The sequence below is a fragment of the Choloepus didactylus genome, chromosome 16, assembly GCF_015220235.1.
Source record: "Choloepus didactylus isolate mChoDid1 chromosome 16, mChoDid1.pri, whole genome shotgun sequence".
NCBI classification, from domain to species: Eukaryota; Metazoa; Chordata; class Mammalia; order Pilosa; family Megalonychidae; genus Choloepus; species Choloepus didactylus.
In genome coordinates this window covers 27,065,723-27,081,636 of record NC_051322.1, presented here as the reverse complement: position 1 = coordinate 27,081,636, position 15,914 = coordinate 27,065,723, and the positions used below count along the sequence as shown (strand labels likewise).

Below are 15,914 nucleotides of genomic sequence, written 5' to 3'. Positions count from 1 at the left end.
CTTCCTACAGAATCTAAAGTACATAAACGGTAATGATGTATCAGTGGTTTTAGACTCAATGTAAAATACGTAATTTTTGACAAGAACTACATAAAGGTGGGGGAATGGAGGAGTATAGGAATATAGTTTACATGTACTATTGAAGTCAAGTTGGTATCAAAGAAAAACAAGATTGTTATAGATTTAAGAGGTTAAATTTAAGCCCCATGGTAAACACAAAGAAAGTATCAGAGAATATGACCATAGAGATGAAAAGTAGAGTATGGGTTACGAGAAGTGGGGGAAGGGGCAATAGGGAGTTAAGAAATGAGTGTAGGGTTTCTGTTTGGGGTGAAGGGAAATTTCTAGTAATGGATGGTGGGAAGATGATAGTAGTACAGCATTCTAAATGTGATTAATCCCACTAATGGAATGCTAGGGAGGGGGTGGAATGGGAAGATTTAAACTGTATATATGTTTCCACAATTGAAAAAAAAAAAAAAAAGACAGACAGTCTAAATAGATAATAGATAAATGTCAAGGATGATCCTGGATGGGATCTGAGGATGGAGGAGAGGAGGCTCAAAGGGACACAGTTGGGACATAAGAAAGGAAAAAAAGGAAATATAGAATGTAAGCTTTGTATCAATGTTGAATTTATTGAACTTCTTAGCTGAGCTTAATGGGATTGCATAAAAGAATGTTCTTTTTCATGGGAAATGTATACATGAATTACACTGTTTGTTCAAGGATGTCTTCAGCTTGCTCTCATATGTTCAGAAGACAGAGCAATAGATGATGGATGATAGGGAGGTAAAGAAAGAAACGGTGTGACAAGATGTTGAAGTTGGTGGATTGGGGTATGCTGGAGTTCTGTGTATGGGGTTTTTATTGTTTTTGCAACTGTTCCTGTAAGTTTGAATTTATTTCAAAATAAAATTTAAAAAAATACAAATAAAATAAAATACTTTAACATGAATATTAGGGGAAAAAAAAGAGAAGGCACGGAACTTAGTTTATGTAAAAGAATCTACTTCTGTGACAGATTTTTCTCACACCTGGAGAAAAATCCTTTTCTAAAAGATATAATAGTTTTTTATATTGTCAGGTTTTCTTTGAGGTGGACAAAATAATCTTGCTCAGTGATGTGTGTATTTTTAAATATTTATTCCTTTTGTTTCATTTGTGATTTCACGGGGCATAATCCTGACATTCTGATATGCTTTCCCAATAAACAGGTCGTCATGGAGATGGAGGTTATTGGCCAGTTGATACTAATTTGATTGACAGAAGCACTCTCAATGGTAAGTATAAATTAGATCCCATTGCATTTGTTATATTAATTAAATATTCTAGAGTGTCAGAGGTAAATTTTCTATTGACTGCAGGTGCCAAGAAGCCTGGACTTAGGGTCTTAGTGGGGATGTTAGGAAAATGAAGTTATTAACAAACCTTTAGTACATTCCATCAAGAGAAGGTCCAATGAGAGTTGGCAAGCACATAAAACAGAGTCAATTAGAAAAGTCCAAGGATAGCGCATTTCATAAATGGTACAGGGCTATTAAATACCTACATTTTAAACTTATAATGTATTAAAATGCTTCCAGATTCTACTTTTATTAAAGACAGCTGGTATCTATGGTGGTTTGAACTGAAACCCACTCAGTTTCATAAATTAAAATTACATGGGCCTTTTGGTCTGCAGAGTATGTTTACTTTTCCTCTGGCACCTTATTGCTAATTTTCCTTCACATTGTCAAGATGAGACATTTATTTCTGCTAGTCCTAGTGGAGCATGCTCAGACATCTGTTGGCTTTGAGGATGACAGAAAGGAGGAAATATCTAGAACTGCACGGTAGAAGCAGCTTGGTGTGCCTGCCGCATCCTAGGATCTTGTTCTTAGTTTTTCTGGAACAGAAACTTTAGAAGGATGAATTAATACAAGTCAAATTCCCAAAGGACTGATGTATATTTGATAAGTCCCTGATAAAAGATTTTAAAATGTATGTATTGCTGATGCTGTTGTTGTTTGGTTTGGTTTGCTAAAAAAATATTTCAAATATTCAAAAAGGCAAAATGAACATTTGTGTATCCACCACCAAGGTTAAGATATAAAATTTTCAAAATGCAATTGAAATCTCTTGTATGCCTCTGCCTTATCACATGCTTCTCCACATCCCCTCCATTCCTCACTCTGATATAACTAGCATCCCAAATTTGGTGTCTGTTATGTATGTGTATATATCCTTCAACAGTGTAATATTATTTTACATATTTATAATTATAGAAATGGTATCATATGTATCATTCTGCAACTTGCTTTCTTCCTTAACTCTGTTTTTGAGTTTTATCCATAAATAGCTCCAGTTTGTTTGTTTGCTGCTATGTAGTATTCTATTTTATAAATATAGCATAGTGTGTTTATTTAAACATTTTAGCAGGTTTTCATGAGGAATTTGATTACTGATTAGATAATTATTCATTTTGGTGGTCTCCTGTTAAACAGTCCATATGGGTTTTTAAAAAATCTGGATGAGACGCCAAAATTGCGATCTAAAAATTGATGGCTGATCATGAAGTTAAGATGAGGAAGTGGATTTGTGATTATTTCCTATCATAAGGCTCTGAGAAAGTAATACATCCATTTCCCCACTGACAGGGTGTATATCTGTGCAGTGGACCAGATGTTCAAGTCAAAGTTTCAGGGTCCCCTCTCCTCTGCCAGTGGCAGACTTGAGAACGGATTTCCAACTGTTACTCTCTCCAAGTTGCTAGACATACCCTCCCCTGCTATTAATGCCTTTTACTTAAATGGAGACTACCTCAGTTTTTTAGATTTAAGCTTCCTAAATGCATTTCAATCAAGTCTCTCTAAGGTTATTTCCAGGATGTTCTCTCTAGTTTGCTACAATCCTCACCATTTCCTCTTGTTTTTACACAGGTCCTCTTCCCTTGTTATGTAGCATTTCTGTCTTCTGCAGGTATTCAGGTATCCTGATTAGCTAGTGCCTGGCTCTGAGAGCTCCTCAGCTCCAATACACAAAAATTCTGGCCAGACAGTTGGGGGAGCTCACAACAGGAAAGTGAGAGGGGGAATGTGTTGTGACTGCGAGCAGATCAAGGGTCTCCTCCATAGGAAGCAGTTTAGATATCGATGATTCCTTCCCCCACCCTTTGCAGGTTCCATTACCTTATTCTCCCATTTCCAACGGACCTTAAACCCCAACAATATGCTAAACTACTTGACGTATTCAAGCAGTTAGTCAAAAACTGCTAAGCCCTTACTGCTTGTGGGATACTTGTTATGATCCATGGGTACAGGCTGAAAGATGGACCACTGAAGGAGCAATAATTGAAGAGGGCAATTTTCCAGATGGATAAAATAGAGAAATATACTGCAGGAAGATGAAACAGGGTGAGAAAGCCCAGGGATGTGACAGAGAGGGGTGGGGGTGGGGGGTAGTTGTTGAAATTGTGTAGAATTGTATAGGATAACTTAATTGTAGTATTTACCATGAAACAGAGAGGTTCTAGGTTTGGAATTCATATGGGGAATTAACATTTTTCCCTTGAGAATCATCGACCAGATGTTATTTCAATAGGGAATTTCAATTTGGAATTTACCCCTAGATAAGGGGCTGGATATACTGGCACAGAATAATACTTTTTGAAGAGATGGAGTGCCTGGAAATTAAAGAGGAAATAACAATGGATAATTGAGAAAGATTCATTATCCCCTCACAGTTTCCAACTGCCACTGAGCAGGGTTACATGTATTGGAGCAAATATAAGTCCGGCACAGAACTATGTACTCTGTTAAACTGCATATCCTAAAGGACACCAATCTTGAATAGGGCTGCCAGATTTAGGAGCTAAAAGTCCAGGAGACCCCGTTAAATTTGAATTAGTTCCAATTATCTGTTCATAGGTACATTGAAATAAAAGAAGAACATTGCAGATATTCCTATCTCAACATACATAAGCATCTCAGTGTATCTATGTATCTCAAGGGACTTATACATAGACAATTAGAAAGGTTTCACAGTTAACTGGGCTTCCTATATTTTGGGTTGCTAAATCCCACAATACTAATTTTAGAGTTTAAAAGTTTGGCGTTGGCTATTTGAACTGACCCTGCAAAATAAAAACGGAATTTTCTGGTTTAAAATTCACTCCAGCCCTAATTTGACGTTACAGATAAGTCAACAGAACTTTCCTTCTCCTAGGAGTCAGATCTCAGATGATGAGAATGATAGTAATTGAGAGCAATGCAAGTCATGCTATCCTTTTTATTCTCCATTTAATTTAAGATTCCAAGCAAGAAATATATTTGTAAATAAACTTGACCTGATATACATTATCTCACAGGAGAAAGTCATGAAGATAAAATAGACTAATGGCATCCAGTGGTTATGAACCGATTCAGATAGGTTATCTACATTGTCCATTACCCCTTTTCTGCATCGCTTTATGTTTCAGGGATTTCATGTTTAATGAGTGGATGAACAAAGTACCTGAAATTTCTAGAATTTATTTGGTTATTTATTATTTGGTTATTTGGCTGATTAGGGTGCCTCAGTAACCTCAGAGAGACCTAGATGGCAGAGGACAAATGTAATGTGTCCTATTCTACTTTGCTAGCAGATAAATGATGGTAAATATGCAATCTGACTTTAGCTAGGACAATTACAAGTAAATTGATAAAGGCACCTGAAAACCCCAGCCTCCTGATTAGAAATCTGCTAATGTCTTATGCTTTAAGAAGGAGATAAATTTTCGACTGAGATTGCAAATGAGGTCTTTCCCTCTGACAAAGCTCCACACTACCCTTTCAAAGTAGACTGTGGCAACAAGAATATTTTGAGATCTGGGTTTTTGACTTCGGTATACCATGAAAGTTTCATTAATTTCTCCTTAGAGTGGCAGAATTATAGAGGCTTCCTATCTCTCCCTACACTTGCTGGAAAGTATTGCAGATAGTCATGTAATAAAATAATGTCTTCTTGTCAGGATACTCAAGTCAGTTGCAAATAAATTTATAACTTGCTAATCATTTACTTTCTATTTCAACATGTCAGTCTTTTAAAAATGCACTCTTGGGATTCAAATAAAGAAAAACAATGCTATGGTTCATGTTTACCCTTGTAGGTGAAAGCCCATAATTTAATTGTAGAGACTGAAGATGTATCTTAAATTATTTTCTGATGGCAGGTAAAATAAAAGCTAATGTGTGGTGATGCAGTTGTATTTTTCTGTTATGCACTTTCAATTTTAGATTATGACCCACATTCTTAAGGAAGAAAATCTTCAACTTCTGAAAATGAGATTTTGTAGTTTGTTTTTCCATGAATGTCAACAATTATGAAAATTATTTCTGCATACTCCTGCTTTCCTCATTAGGGAAGATAACACCAATTCTTTTTGTTGGTAACTCTAATATGCAAAATTAGTTTAACAAGTTTGGTTAAAAGCTCTATAAACCCTTTTATTGAACTCAATCTTTGAAAGTAAAATTAAGCTTGAAAAGTTTGAATATTTTGGCATAGCCTTATTAATAAAAAAGTATATGAACACTATTAATTTTTTTTCACATATTCAGAATTGTATTAAGTGCTCTGTAAAACATCACTTCAATCTGTGTTTAGGAGACATGGCCATGGTTTTCCCTCTAGTTTTGGAAAAATTTATTTTATTTTTTTTCAGAGAACAGTAACATTTTAAATAAGCCAAGTGAAGTATACATAAAGCTCTTCCTATATTTGCATGAAATAATCATTCTGAGATTGATAAGCTTTCAGAATGCACTCATCCTATATTCATCAGACATCTTAATGCCAAAGGGAAGTTTCAGGGATAAAATTTAGATTCATTTTCCTAATGTAAAGAAAATAGAAGGGTCTGTGTTCACAACTTCTATTTCAGTGCTCAAGAGTCTGTGCTCACTACCCATACACCTATTTTCTATTCCAAATGAGTTTTAGAGTCTCAGACCACTCTCAAAACCCAAGTAATAGATCTCACATTACAGGGATTAGTACTGTGAGACCATAATCAAATACTTTAAACTTTTTCCATCTCAGTTTTTCATCTGAACATATGAAGTGTGAAGCTAGATAAGGGTTTCTCAATCCCAGCACTGTCTACATTTCCTTGTTGCTGGGGGCTGTCCTTGTGCGTTATAAGATGTTTAGTGGCATCCCTGGCATCTAGATGGCAGTTGCATTACCCACATCACCATCACCAAGTTGTGGCAACCAAAAAGTATCTCCAGACATTTTGCCAAATATCCCCAGGGTAGGCAAAATCTCCCCAACTGAGAACCACTGAGCTAGATTACCATTTCCCAAAGGTTGTTCCAGGGCACCTGGATTCCATGAGACGTTCTGAGAACAAAGGTATCCATTGTGGGAAACTAGATTGGCTACTCATTTCTCTTCTGCCAGTTCTCCCTTTCTACCTGCCCTCCAGAGGTCTTAGTCCTGAGAGCGCGTCTCTTCTCAGTCTACACTTGATTTTGGTGATCTCATCCCATCCCGGGGCTTCATATTTCTTCAACCCAGACTGTCTAGCTGCCTCTTCCATGTATCACAGGATCTCAGCCCTGACATATTCAAAACAGAACTCTGCTCCTGAGGTCACTGAACCTATTCTTTCACCCTCTTTCTCATTTAAATATAAGGCCTGTTTCTTTAAGCCTGAACTTGACTCTTCTTTCCTCCCCCATATCCAACCCATGTTTTGTTCATTTAATTTAAAACCATATTTTGTACCTGTCCACTCTGCTTGATTGCAATTGCCACCATCTCAGTTTAAGCTATCACATCTCTCAACTAGAGAATGTCAATATCCTTTTAATTGGCCTCTCTTCTTCCACTCCAGCTGCTCTCCACACAGCAGCCAGAGCGGTCTTCTTAGATCACGTATGCCACTTTCTCTCTCAGAACCCTAAAATGGCCTGTGACTGCACATAGAGTAAAATCCTAAGTCCTGAATGTGATCTACAAGGTTCTGCATGACCCAGGCCCTCATTTTGTGCCATTGTCCCTTTTGCTCCCTCGGCTTCAGACACATTGTCAGCTTTTAATTCCTCCAGAGCTCCAAGCTCTTCCCAGTCCCTGTTTTCTTGTACTGGAACAGGAAGTGACTCATAGCAATCCTCCAGGATTCAGCCTAAATGTTATTTCTACTACGAGGTCTTTTATGGCCTCCCTCCCCCAATGACCATTAGGTCCTCATGTTCCATCTCCCAGAAACCCTTTTACTTTTCTTTTTAGAACAAATTAAATTATTATTTCAATTATTTGTTTAATATCTGTCTTTTCCACTAAGCTGTGATGTCCACGAGGTCAGGGATCATGCCTCTTTGGATCACAGGGCTGTATCCCCAGCACCTAAATGGATTTTCAGTACATATTTATGTAATAATTGAATACATTTTCTGTCATTCTGCCTCACCCCTCCTGGCAATTCACAGTTCACAGTAACATGTTCAAAATTATGAGATATGAAGAAAGAAATATGTTTTCCAACAATTGACCAAGGATCTTTTCTCTCCCAAAACACTGATTAATATCTCATTTTAAGGAACACTGGACTAGATTATCTGAGAGTTCTCTTCTGGCTGATTGACTGTAGTACCTTATCAGGTTCAGGGGGAAGTACTTGGAAATGTCCAGTGCCATATGAATTTCTATTCAAATTCAGAGACTTGTGAAAGTATTAAGACCTAGCTTGAGCTCAAAGTGTTCCAATAGTAAGGAAACTAATATCTAGGGAGGCAGTCATTGTAAGAGAGACATTTAGTCACTAACTACAAGCTTTCATTTGATCAGGTTCTTTCCTCAGAACTGAAAGCATCATTCTTAATGTTCCATTGTTTACTTGCCATTTGATACTGTGCAGCTATTAGGGCACGGTCATTGTGGCAATGGGGCAGAGCCTCAAAATACGCCAGGACACCTGGATTCAAAACCTGGCCTTGTTGTCTACATGATAATTAAGCACTTAGTGTCTTGCCTCTAAATGAACTTACTGCAGGGAATCCCATGTAAAATGGGATAAAAAACAACATATTTTTTTAAGACTCTAAAGTCTTAAATTAAAAATGTCACTAAACCAATTTTACAATCTGTACTAAGACTTTAGACCCATCACCTTATTAAAAATGCACTTTTGCTTATAATCAAATTTAGTAGAAAAGGAATGAAACCTTTTTACTGTGATCAAACATCATGAAGATCCAAAAATGGATAAAATGCCCTTGTGATTTTTAAAAAATTATATCTCCTTCCCACTGATTTTAATGAAACTTGTAATCAATAGTTCTTGATTACTCAGACACAGAATAGCCACACTTATGCCAACATCCGGGAAGTGACTGATTACAATACTGTTTTTTCTTTAAATCTGAGAAGCCACATAGGATGAAATATATTGAGCCTCATCTTAATGGTTACTGAGAGCCAGCTCTGTGCCAGGGTCTGTGGTCAGTGGTTTGCATCCATTAGCTCATGAAATAAACACAGTGCCCAGAGGATAAATAATGTTCGTCTGGTTTTACACAGTAGTCACATAGAGATTTAGTCATACATAGTGAATCACAGGGTGAGATTTCAAATGCAAGTCTCTGAATTACACCAGTTGGCTTCCTCACTGAAGTCCAAAAAGGTGAAAATACCGCCTCATCCCTTCTGAAGTCAGGCTGTCTCCTAGAACTCCTAATTGCCCCAATCTAGGCTCATGAGCTCTGAAAGTTCTCATGATTTGGAAAAGTTTCTCGATGATGTATTTAGATATATCAAAAGACACTATTGCATTTGACTTTCTATGTTGCCCAATATTGTCAGATATTCTGATTATTCAGGCTTTGAATTGGAATTCAAAAATTAATGAAAGAACTTGAATGCCAGGTTTTAAACTAAGTAAGGCATAAAAGCCTGGAATCAATGATTTATAATAGAGTCCTTATGAATCGTAACCCTCCCAAGGCGAAAGACATCAATATAATCTCACTAATGCTCAGCAGGATACAGAACCATTATTTTCTGACTTTAACCATGATGTCCTCCAGGGTGGAAAGAAAGAAAAACAAGTAGAAATTAGGTGCATTGCTGTGTGTGACTCCAACTAAGTTTGTCAGAAACAGCAAACTGTTAAATGTAAGCCAGCTAATAAAAATCCTTGAGATTACCAACTGTCTCTATTGTAAGCTCGCATATAAAATGTTAATTCATTCTAATAAATTAATTTATTATGGCCAGAGAGGGCATATTAAGATACTTTTGTAAAATGAATTTTAAAATAATAGGTAAAACTATGATACAGAAAGTTCTGACCTTTCATTACTTGTCCCATCTCTTTCTAGTAAATGTACAAGTTACTTCAAGGAAAACTTCTTTCATTTATAATCAGAATCTTTCGACAGAAAGTTCTATTTAAAATTTTTTGATGAATTCCTCCCCCTGAGATTCAAGTTATATCAGAAGAGCTTATTAATTTTCTAACAATGAGTCATCAGTAGTTTATTTAAGTTTAAGTGGCTATTCTTTGAAAAAAGCAATGATTCTTAGATAACTTATCATAAGACGTCATTTCTATTTTGAGGGAAGTACTAGGTTGTTGTATTCATTTGTGAGAAGAAGTTAACTTGTCTTTGCATGTTGAATATTTCAAAAAAAATTTTATAGTTTGAAAAGAAGTATCCCAAATGCTATGGTAGCATTAATTTAGACAACATTTTATTTGATGTTTCAGTAGGATAATAATATAAGCTCTGACTCGGTGTCAGGCACTGAAATGATTGTGTTGCATATATTTTCTCTAATTCTGACAGAAACTGTATTTGGTAAGTACTATTATTTCCATTTTACAGAAGAAAGCACTGTGATTCAAAAGGCCTATTTTGCTCAAGGCATAGAAAGCTAATACAGATTGTTAAAGAAATAAAATGCAAACTTAGGCCTAGGAAACATCCAAAGTCATTTCTTTCTGCTCCTTTCAAAATTCATTTCTAAACTAAAATAAGCTAATATTCCTTTTTTTTTTTTTATTTGTAGCTTGTAATAACAAACATGACGAAGAACAGAGTATTTCTAATTGATTGAACACTGGCTGAGGGTTTAAAGTGAGCTATATAAAGGGTCACTAGCCATTCCTGTTTAGATAAGCCCCTTATCAAAATGTCCTTTTATTCTATAAGTTTCACCTCAATATTTTCTACCACGAGGTACTGATACAACACTTTAATGTCAGGACTTTATGAAACTTTCCTGAACCCAGTGGCTGCTGCTAAGTGAGATTCATACACTCTTGATGGCTTGAGAATTTTATGTGCTTTTTTGATAGCTTTATAAGAGGAATAGAAGTAAATTGTGGGTGTTTGGTGTCAAATAGTTCAGCTTAGCTACAAATAGATTGTATTTTCTTGTGAACTGCAGCCTTCTGTGGTTCCTGCACATGGGAGTTCTTATGGTACAAAGTAGCATCTTTTTCCCCTCCCCTCCTTTCCACCCAATACTATAGCTTAGTTTTTTTTCTGGATTATTGAGATATAATTCACATGCCACAAAATTCACCCTTAAAACATGTGCAACTCAGTGGCTTTAGTAAATTGACAAACTTGTGTAACCACCATGACTATCTAATTATAGGACATTTTCGTGCCCCCCCCAAAACAAACCCCATGCCCATTAATAGCCACCTCCCCATCTCCCTTTACCCCCAAGAAAAAGTTACTTTCTGTCTGTGTAGATTTGTCTATTCTGGACATTTTATGTAAACAGAATCAATGTGGCTTTTGATGTCTGGCTTCTTGCATTTAGCATAATGTCTTCAAGGCTCATCCACGTTGTAGCATGTGTCAATACTCTGTTCATTTTTATGACCGAATAATATTCCACTGTACGGATATGCCACATTTTCTATCCATTCATCAGTTGATGGACATTTGGGTTGTTTCCATTTTGGGGGGCTATTGTGAATAACCCTGCTGTAAATGTGCATGGGCACGTTTCTACATGGACATATGTTTTCATTTCTCTTGCGTCGATAGTTTAGTTCTTTCCCTTCATTTCTCAATGCTTCTTTCCCAAGTTTCAGGAATTCCCATCACAGTGAGGTCTTCACATCCTGGATTGAGCCTGATGAACCCTGGGTGCCCACATCTCCCTTAACTGGATCTCTGCCTTCTTTTCCCAGAGCCACCCATCGGGCAGATGCACCCGCCACACGGCAGTGTCACTCCTCAGAAGAGCAGCAACCTGCTTGTGATCATTGTCATCACCATTGGCGCAATCACAGTGCTGGCGGTGGTGATTGTGGCTGTGATCTGCACCCGGCGCTCTTCAGCCCAGCAAAGAAAGTAGGTAACAACCGGCTCCCAGGCAGAGAAAAGTCTCCGCTTGACCCACCAACCACAAATTTGGGGTTATATTTTTGAAGACTCTTTCTGTGCTCTTTCATATTTCACCATGTTTTTCCTTTTCCCCTGATCCTGGTGAAACATTGCTTTTTGTCCACTCCAGGCCCATAACTTAGGTGAGAGAGGTCTAGTCTTGCAGACTTAATAATAGAATCCGCTTGTGTTTCTGTTTCCTTTTACTTCTCAGGACCAGATTCTCCCTTTCAAGGGGGGGCAGGTGTTCCTTAACATTTAGAAAATGGTCTCTGTCCAGTCCCAACATCTCTGTAACCACAGATATAAGGACAGGGATGTGTCATCCTCCGAGTTATGGAAGGAATGCAGTATTTATTTTAAACTCTTGGCCAAAGAAGCCTGTATGTAGTTAATAAAAGCTGGTTGAGACATTGACCAAATATAGAGTACCAAACCCAATGTAGTTACAATGCTATGGGGTTTTTAGTGTGTAGGTAGTAGTTAGGAAAGAAGAGATTCCAGGAATTTTAAATGGTTCAGATTTCCTGGCTTTTGGTTAACTCTCAGAAATATAAAGTTTTGAGGGGTTTAAAAATATTTTCATATAATGCAGCTCTAGGTTCTATCACATGCAAAACATGATGCATGAGAGTTCAAAGTCTATAAGGGAAAAGTGGCCTATCCCCTTCCAGCAGCAGCCCGTGAGCATCATACTAGCCTGGTGTCAGCTAGTTTGAGGAATTAGCAGTAATCCCTGGTCATTCTCTGTATCTTTGCCTCTCTAGTCCTTTTCAACTCCAACCTGATGTATCTTTCAGCTGCATGCTATCCCACTCTGAAAGGGTTTGCTGTAATAGTAATAGGTCTCTTCCCTTGATTTTTTTTTTTTTGCTTCAGGCATGATGCTTGCTGGCTCCATAAGATTGGGGCATGGGCCCATAGGTGGCTAGTCTGACGACTCTATACTACACACATTGCTAGGTGAAGATTCTCTAGCAAATGATTTTCCATTTTCCTCTTGCTAATACCTCAGCCTTTCACTCTTCCCCTCTCTTTTTAAAAATCCAGTACTCTATTTGTTGATCTCTAGTGTTTCATCCAGCACTCTGGAGTGAGGCTTTCAAAACAGAATCTGGGGAAGATGTAGGCACTGAATAAAATTGCCAGGGGGGTACAGATGAAGTCTTTGTATTTAATTTATTGCTATTGCAGAACAAATTTTATATCCAGCTGCATTTATGATATTGGACTGTTTGGAGCTGTTGAAAGCTGATGTGCTGGTCTGTTGTATCCAAATGAGAAACCAAACCCATGGAATGGGCTTACCAGGGCCAGCCTCGTGTGTAAACATTTTGAGTAGAGTAATCACACACATGGCTTTCCAGACTGCTGAGCAATTAGTCAGGCTCTGGGGAAACATAACTCTAGTTACGGCCTTGAAAAATCTCTTGGTCCCTGTTCCCAGGAAAGGGTTCTACAAAGATGGAAGAGTAGAACATCAAGGCACCAGGTCTCCGATGTCAAGTTGAGGAGGATTCACATAAAAGGACGATGGGAGAGTGTCAAAGACAAACTTTGCCTACTTCATGATTATCTCAAAATATTGATTCATTCACTAAACTAATGAAATTTAATTGATGACTCTATTTGTAGCATTTTTTTTTTTCCAATTTTCATCACTATGAGAAGACGACAGAGGACCTGATGAACTGGGTTCCTGGAAATATTTTGTTTCTCCACAGAGAAAATGCGAGTATTCTTCTCAGGGTGCAAAAGTGGGATTTAACATTATCTTGAGTAACTCTCAAATTGTCTTAAATCCCGCCCTAAGCACTGAGGTAGAGTTTGAAGGTTTTATTTGGTAGAGGCTGAACCATGGATATTACTTCTTTATAAAATTAGGAAATGAATGAAAGAATAAATGATTCCACAAATGACTGAGAACCCCAAATAAAGTTAACTGTAGGTCCTGAGCTAATCCATTTGAGTTCTTCCCGACCCCAAACTCAAAGTCTCTTAATATGTGCTTGGCATAGTTTCACACTTCTGTTCTAAATATCTTTCTTCACAATTTTGTTTCAAATATTCAGGGACATAGCCATAGGCTTTCATCTTGGTCTCTTTGTTTACATATGTTAATGGAAAGAAAGAGAAATGAAAATTCTCTCAAGTTATTTATGAATTTTTATTTTGTTTTTCTTGATTTTGTTGAGGACCCCTCTCAACACATTGAGCCCTTTAGGACAAATTGAGTAATGTAGATGAAAACAGAATGAATTCCAATCTGAAACAGAAATACTGTCCTTTACAGGTTCTCAGAAATTGATATTTTAAGTAATTAATAAGATGAAGTAGGAAATACTTCTTCAATACTTCTTTGTCATGGAGTACTGGAGAATGTAAATTTTTCTTCATTTTTTATTAGGGGACTTGAATTACATCAAAATGGATTGAAAATATTTTTATGTCACTATCAGTAATACCTTTTTCAAGTTATTCTACAAATTTTATTCTACTGTTTATCATTTTATAATTTATATATGTATATATTTTGTTAATGAGGTAGGCCATTTAATTGGGTCACAGTCCAATTGGGAAGATTTCATTTTTGTGATATAAAATAACTAATGGAAGTTAGAACACCCAAGTTCTATTCTAGTTTTTCACTTATTTACTTAAGATAATTGTGCCACCTAAAGGAAGGCCCTTAATCCCTGGTCCTCAGTTTCCTCATAAATATAATAAGAAATAAAGTTGAATACTTTCTATTGTCCCCTCTACCTGTAAAACACAGAAAATCCCCCATGGAAATATACTGCTACCTTCTAGATTCACATGGTTACATTTAGCTTCAAATTAATATTAAATAAAATAATTTTGCATTTATTTTTAGTTCTTTATTTTACTAATTGGAAAAGACTCACCTTACACATTTTCAATTAAGGAAGTTATAGTAGGCTATCATGGTACAGAAAAATTGTATTTTACGAAAGCTTAAATTGATGTATTTTTTTCTGTGCTTTATAAAGAAATAGCATTTTCTTGGCTGAAATATTGATCAGGTGTTATGATTAAGTTAAAACTATAAACACTGAAGGCATAATATTGAACATTGAGAATATCCTGGAATGTCTAGGACACTTGGCATCCACATTTCTAAGTCAGTTACCCCTGTAGACCATTAAAAACCTTGTCTGAGTACATTTAATTTAAATATACGAATAAAAGGCAAGGTTCACTTAATAGAATCCTTGTTTGACTGAGCCTCCTATTTGATTTAACATGTGCACAGCAACTTTTAGAGATTAACACACATTCAAATCTTGATAAAAGTACTTATTTTCAGTATTGAGAATCAAGTTTTTAAACTCCATTGAAATCTATGGTAGTTTAGCTTATAGAGGTAACTTTCACTGATTTAAAAAAAAATTTTTTTAATTGTAATTGTTTTTTAGTATTCACCTCAGGGGTTTAAACTAGCAACCACAGAGGACTTCAATATGCTTTAATTCCATTCCAGAAAATACAGACTTATTTGAGTACTTAGAACTCATTTGCCCTTGGTTCCTATTAGAAGTTTTCATTTTTCTGTTTTTAATAATATTAATAGAATGAGAGTGATCAATATAAAGAATTAAGAGGCTAGAAACCTTTGTAAACGATTTGCATTGAGAAAAATGGAGAGGTATGTACACTTGAGGAAGATCTCCCCGACGTATCTTTTCTGGTTAGCTGGTAATCAGCCCTGCACACTTAGTTCAGGCTTCCTTCCCTCCTGGAGCCCTGGGGGACTGAGTGTCCCTGCCTTACACTCCCTCCAGGTCTTGGGTGTGCCTCCATCTGACTACCAGAATGATTACATCACTGTCCATTTGTCCGCCTCCTGTGAACTACTTGACCAGAGGAAGCCTAACATATCCTGGGAGCTTAGTAATTTGTTGCAATATTGAAAAACAACCCATGAGATGATAGTAATATTTTAGCACTTCAGTGGACACAGTCTTGAACACAATGGACACTCAGCCAATGTTGGTTCTTACTAGTCACATCCCACATATTGATTAAAAGTTAAAAGGAAAGTCCTCCTAGAGTGTCAGGTTATGTGCAAAGTAAGAAATAGATGAATGAATAAAGAATCAGAAAAGAACCTTGCAAAAATATTTCCAAGTCAATAATGGAAAGTTATTCAATTTATGTAATGATTGCATGCTTGGTAAATGATCTGCATCATACAAAGTAGCAAATTTGACGAATGTCAACTCTTGAGCTAAAAATCTTTCTGCAATTCCCCACTACCTTCCTGGTAGTATTAAAAATGCTTCTGTTGGAAGCAAGGCCTTCCATGATTTAGTCCCCACCTACTTTTTGCTTTTATCATCTGCCATATCCCAAAGCATACTTGTCACTCTATCAAAGCAAGTATCTCCAGAAGCAACGCCATTTTTCATGTATTCATTAAACTCCAAATGTCTCAACCATCTTTGCATTTCTGGTACTTAGTACATTTCTTGAGAAATAGTTTTTATTCCATAAATATTCACTGAATAAATACATAAATAC

At 36.6% G+C, this 15,914-nt stretch overlaps 1 protein-coding gene across 4 annotated transcripts in view; it reads left to right on the top strand.

Moving 5' to 3' along the window:
• DCC (DCC netrin 1 receptor) overlaps nt 1–15,914 on the top strand; it is a 1,223,099-nt gene that overhangs the window by 1,087,600 nt on the left and 119,585 nt on the right. For all 4 annotated transcript variants that reach the window (XM_037805818.1, XM_037805817.1, XM_037805816.1 and 1 more), the window contains exons 22-23: nt 1,218–1,283; nt 11,177–11,339. In XM_037805818.1, the coding sequence (XP_037661746.1) occupies nt 1,218–1,283; nt 11,177–11,339 (229 nt within the window). The remainder of the gene's footprint in view (nt 1–1,217; nt 1,284–11,176; nt 11,340–15,914) is intronic.